The 6,405-nt window shown below is 36.5% G+C and overlaps 1 protein-coding gene across 1 annotated transcript in view; it reads right to left on the reverse strand.

Moving 5' to 3' along the window:
* Positions 1–237: 237 nt before the first annotated feature.
* Positions 238–6,405, reverse strand: part of LOC101995356 (vomeronasal type-2 receptor 116-like) — a gene marked incomplete at its 5' end in the record, with an annotated part of 29,611 nt that continues 23,443 nt past the window's right edge. Inside the window, 2 exons of the mRNA XM_005372187.1 lie at positions 238–269; positions 482–1,375. Coding sequence (XP_005372244.1) covers positions 238–269; positions 482–1,375 — 926 coding nt within the window. The remainder of the gene's footprint in view (positions 270–481; positions 1,376–6,405) is intronic.

Raw genomic sequence — 6,405 nt, forward strand, 5'->3', positions numbered from 1 at the left:
TGAGAACACAGGTTACTTAAAATACAATATGATAGTACTTTCATGTAATTTTTAAAGTAACAAAACAAAATTAATTCAAAAATAGAGACAATTTCAAAATACATTTCTGGATATACTATGTGATAATTTACAACAATTCTTGAAATTATATGCTATGATTAGTGTTGGATGCTGTCCTATAATACCTTGGTCTTACTTTGTTGGTAACTATGACCAGTTTGTATAATATAAAAGTATTTATCTGGAAGCCACATATAAGTTATAGCTGGCTTATAAGAAAATTAAGACAACCCAAGAAAATTTAGTCTGTATTTTCAAAATTCCAATGTTGCACAAATACTGAATATTTAGTCAGTCAGTCATCCTTGAGGAATGTATAAAGTATGAGCAGCAGTTTAACCTTATAAACTCTGTTGTCACTGCTCAGAAACGGTAAAATATATAACATGAGTTATCCAAAAGATTGTTTATATCCATTGACCTTTATCTCTCATAGCCTTTAATGAGTTCTTATCAGGTCTCATAAGAATAATATAACACTTAGGGATGAAGATACAACCTAGGAGCCCTGCACTGGAAGCCAAGATGGAGGAGACCTCCACAGCTACCATTATCTTCCCCTTAGTACTGTGGTAGACAGGGAGGAAGGTGACCCAGACACTGCAGAACACCAGCATACTGAATGTCAGATATTTGGCTTCATTGAAGATGTCTGGCAGGTTCCTGGCCAAAAAAGCTACTGTGAAGCTCCCCATGGACAGGGCCCCAAGGTACCCCAGGACACAGTAGAAGGCTGTGACTGAGCCCTTATTGCACATTAAGATGATCTGACCATGTTCAGAATGTGCATCTGTGTCTACAAAGGGAGGAGATGTTCCAAGCCAGATTCCACAGAAGATAATTTGTGTAAATGTACATATGGGAATGATAAATTTGAGTGCCCCTGATTTAAGCAATCCCCTCATCCATCTTCCTGGTGTAGTGATCTTGAAAGCCAAGACCACAGTGATGGTTTTGGCTAAGACAGTAGACACAGCCACTGTGAACACTATTCCAAATGTGATCTGTTGCAGGATGCAGGTGGCTGTGTTGGGTTGACCAATGAAGAGCAAGGAGCAAAGAAAAGAGAAGGTGAGGGAGATGAGCAGGGTGTAGCTGAGTGTACTGTTATTGGCCTTTACAACAGGAGTATTTTGGTGCTTCACAAAAATCCCAAGGATAAGAATTGTGAGCATACACAAACACAGGGCCATGCCAGCCAGTGCCATCCCCAAAGGGTTTTCATATGACAGAAATGTCACAGATTTTTGGAGGCAGTGTGTTCGCTCTGTGTTGGCATACTGATCATCTGGACACTTCACACACTGATCAATATCTGGCAAGAAAAGTGATGTGACTTCAGTACAACTTCAATGATTTTCATTCACTGTCATCCACCCACTGAAAGTAGAACACTGGGGAAAGTAATCCAACTATTCTTCTGATTATTGAATACAATGAATAATAGGATACAGCCTTTAGATTTTTACCTAGTGGATACTACATACCCTTTTTTGTACTAAGTAAATAAACAATATTCTTTTCATTTGTCATAAAAAGTCTTTTCTTATTTCCATATGAATATATCATATCAAAAACAAAAGCAAAACATGAACATCAAAACTAAATAAAACAAAAACAGAGAAGAAAAAGAAAACTGTCAGGCATGGTGGCACACAGCTTATTCCTTCAATCAGGAAGCAAGGGCTTTGAATCTTTGAGTTTCTAGAAAGAATTGCTTACAAAGTGACCTGAAGGACATCCAGAAGTACAAAGAGAAACCATGTCTTGAAAACAAACAAACCAAACAGACAACATACCTATTCTCTTTGTATATTCAGTATGCTATGGTAATTTAGGGTAGGATTTCATAAAATCAAACTCTTATTATTCTTATTTCTATAACATTTAATAGTCATGTCTCTAAAACCAGGACATTTGGTGTTGGTTAGACAATATTATCATTTCTTCCCATGGCAGACATACACTTAAGCCACTAAATATGTTGAGAGTTGTGATTCCCACTGATGAATGTGAATTCATCATCTGTTGACAACTATCCAAGATTATATTTTTAAATGTCACCTCATATTGTTTTTCAACTTAACACAAAGTAAAGTTCTTTTTGAAAATAATGTCAAGTGAGAAAAGTCTCAATCAGGCTAGCCAAACCAGTCTGGTAAAGAATTTAATCAATGATTATTTTAGAACAATCTAGCTTTGTTAGGCAGTGCCAATATGGGAAATTGACCCTAGGTTCTATTAAAAAGTGAGATATATGAGCCATGGGGAGCAATATAGTAACCAACTTACTGCTAAAGTAAACAGACTTCAGTTCCTGCACCTAGCTTTCTATTCCAGGTATCTTCCATTACCTCCCTTCACGACAGACTGTAAGCTTGTAGGTAAAATAAACGTTTTCCTTCTGAGGGTGTTTTGGTCAAGGTCTATAAATACAATTGAAAGCTAATTAATGCATCACCTTTCATGTAAGACATAATCTAACATCAACTTTGGGAGAACACATAGCACATTTATATTGCAGTAAATCAGACCTCTGGAACCTATACACTGTTTTTTATTATGTAGTATATATTCATCAACCTACCCTAATCATAATAATTTGAAAACTGCCAAGAGATCAGAGATGATATATAATATTTCCTGGAACATGGGATTTCTAAAAATGAGTTTTATCTCCACCACAGAAAATGGTATTTCTTTTAGTTACACAGAAAAGGTAAATATGCTCGTTCATCTTTCCAGTTTTCCCAGTCCCAGTTACAGTCAGTTACCAAAAGTTCTTTGTATAGGATTGGGAACTTGTAGTCTGCCTCCAATTCTATTTAGTGTGTAGGATGTATGGTGTCATCCTACTTCTGTTTACATTTGGGTGCTCATGTTAATGAGACTTTATGGTGCAGCTTCTGATATAACTAGAAGAGATGTCACAAAATACTTCTTGAAGGTCTGGCTCCTACAGTCTTTCTTTGCACTCTTTCACAATGTTCCCTGAGCTTTAGGTGTGGAATTGTTCTATAGATATAGCCATGAGCCTAGGCATCAAAACTCTGTATTTGAATTTGTTCTGTCTTCTTTAGCGGGTTCCATCTGTTACCAGTAGAATCTTACTAGATAAGAGGTGAAGATCACACTTTTCTTTGGGTATCACCATGAATGTTTATAAATTGTTGTTAGGAATTATGTGGATTTAGTAAAGTAGTGGTTATATAGTCTCATCCAATAACCATGATTTCACTAGTACTTAGGAATAAACTAGACTTCAAATATGATGCATAAAATTTCTGTCTATTAAAAAGATTTTAAGTCTGGTTATGGAGATGTCATTTTCCATTCATGAATGTGCAACCTCAGGGTCATAATGCAATACTGGTAGTTGATGTGGTTCATAGGAATTATAAATTGTTATACCTGTTGGTTGCCTCCTTCCTTTGGAAGCTTCTATGGTGCTTTCTGGCACCATTAAAGTGATTACTCAGGAATAGAACTTACATAAGTTCTAGCTCAGGGGTTCTGTTTCTGGAGTTCATGATAGCATCAGTAGTAAAAGCTTATATTCCAAGGCAACAGCAATAGGCTTCTCTGAAGCCCTAAACGGTAACTTAAAAAGGCTTCTCATGTTTGATATTTGGGGTTTTAGTAGGAAGTCTTTGACTCTTGGATGTACCACCACCCTACTAGATGAGAAGAGTTCATTAAAACTATAAATGTGGTCTTCTCCATAAAAGAACTGAGTAGTTTGTTGCATACTACCAATGATTAACCATGAAAATATACATGCATACATACATACACAAGCAACATTGTATGGACTTAACAGATTATGCTTAATAATGTGTTTTTGTACATGTATATGCAAGCCATAAGCAGTTCCTGAATACCAGAAGCCATAAACTTGAAGGAGAGCACTGGAGCATTGTATGATAGGTTTGGGATGAGGAAAGGGAACAGATGAGTGTTACAATTATAAACTGATGTGGAATTTTCCTCTGTATGCTATGAATATGTTTTTTCACCTTTGGTTAGTAAACAATCTGCTTTGGTCTATGGAAGGACATAATATAGCTAGGTGGGAAAACTACACTGAATGTAGGGAAGAAGGCAGATGCCATGTAACTGTCAATAAGCAAGATGGGTGGTAAGAAACCATAAGCCTCGTGGTAAAATTTAAAATAATGGAAATGGGTTAATTTAAGATGTAAAAGCAAATTAGGAATATGCCTGAGCCATTAGCCAGTATTGTAATTAGTAAAGCTTTCTGTGATTATCCATGCCTGGGTGGCCAGGAAATAAAAGAGCAGTCTCCATTTACATAATGGCTCCCAGTGTTTGGCAATGTACATTCACATAATGCCCAATAAGGTTACCAAAAGGGCTTCTAGACCCACAAAAATGGAAATCAATAGGAGCGTCTTGGTAGCTGTATTTTTCCAAATAGGCTCTGGTTGGAAGCACTGGTGCAGCTTCTTTAAGAGAAGGTTTTCTGGTTCATACTGGTGGCATCAATGGCTCTAGCTCTTTCAGGAGGTTCTGCTACTGTTGACTGGGGCTTCTTTCCTGCCCAGTCCCACATGTCATTCAGTCCTAAAGAAATACATAGAGGTCCACTACATTAATTATAAACTGGTTTGCCTAGTAGCTCAGGCTTCTTATTAACTCCTTCTTCCATCTTAAATTGGCCCATTATCCTTGTCTATGTTAGCCACGTGCCTTGGTACCTTGACTTCAAAATTTGAGTCTAACGATGTTACTTTGGAAAAGAGGACCTGCTTTTGTTTCCACAGAAGACAAGAACCTGTGGGCTACTTCCAGTCTAGTGTGGTTTGGTGATACAAGATTCCCTGATAGTTCTCCATGAACCATAAAAACAGCAGGAAACAATTTGTAGAAAATAGTACTAAAATTTCCAAAATGGTAGTTTATAAATATTAAGTAGTTAAGTCACAGTAAGTCTCTTTCTAAAAAAGGATGGGGTATGATAGAGATATGAATACTTTACATTGGTATAGATTTTGGTTTACTGATACAAACTCAAGGTCAATTTTGTTATAGGTATATTTCTACTCTTGTTTAATGTATTATGTTTATGCAGCTGGTTTTAAAATAGTATATAATTTAAAATTACAGATTAATCGATAGTTGTTTATAATAGTCAAACTCGTGGTCATGTTAGTTGTGTTTTCTAGATATACAGAGATATTTCAGTTAGATAGATAATCATAAACACTTCAAAGCCCTCGAGAATACGGCATTTAAAATATTTTATGAACTTAGACTTTTCTCAACAGTGAATCATGTCTGCTTCTAGCAGAAGCAATTACTTCAGAAAGGTTGATGGGCATTATAGAATTTGTGTTCAACATAACAAGGGTAGTCATTTGGGCAAGAAACTACTCTTGCCTGGACTGCTTGATGGTACACTGTATAAACTGGACATGCAGAACCCACAGAAAAATGATTACTGAAATTTCTAAAAGAATGTAATTTCAGGGTTCCTGTCTCATAAAAGTGTCTGCCAGACATTCTGCAAGACAGAGAAGAAAGTAACCGACAAACTGCCAATATAGGCAAAACAGTCTTCCAAATTTCCTGCTTCATGGACATGTCTGCCAGATACTATGGACCTATAGACTGAAGTGGATGATACTACATTACAAAAGAACTTTGGGTTACTGTCCAGGCAGCGAGATGTCAATTCTAGAATTTTGGAAGCTTCTTACAATGCACTTTGTGTTTACTTAGGTATTACTGTATCCTTCTGGGGACTTTGATGGAGTTGAAGACAGATAGTTATATTTTTTCTTAGTAATGATAAAAGATAAATTAGATATGAAGATTTATACTCACAAAGATAGGATAGACAATAGAATATCTTCTTTAATTTTGCCAGATACAAAAGACTAAATATTGTAACTGTAATTCTTGCTTGATACCTGTTTTGTTATATGTAATTTTACTATGTTAAAGTAAAAACCTTCCTTTTTATTTATAAAGAACAGGAGAGATGATGTGGAATTCCCCTCTGTATGCGATGAATATGTTTTATTACCATTGGTTAATAAAGCTTATTTGGCCTATGACAAGGCAGAATATAGCTAGGGAGCAAAACTAAACTGAATGCAGGGAGAAAGAAAGTGGAGTCAGGCAGATGCCATATAGCCACCTAAGAATCAAGGTGTGAGCCAAGGATAGCCTTTGCTGGAGAGGCTGTGGAGGAAGGGGTACCCTCATCCATTGCTGGTGGGAATGCAATCTTGTGCAACCACTGTGGAAATCAGTGTTTCGGTTTCTCAGGAAATTCGGGATCAACCTACCCCTGGACCCAGCAATACCACTATTGGAAAT

This window comes from Microtus ochrogaster, unplaced genomic scaffold (assembly GCF_000317375.1).
Source record: "Microtus ochrogaster isolate Prairie Vole_2 unplaced genomic scaffold, MicOch1.0 UNK248, whole genome shotgun sequence".
Taxonomy (NCBI): domain Eukaryota; kingdom Metazoa; phylum Chordata; class Mammalia; order Rodentia; family Cricetidae; genus Microtus; species Microtus ochrogaster.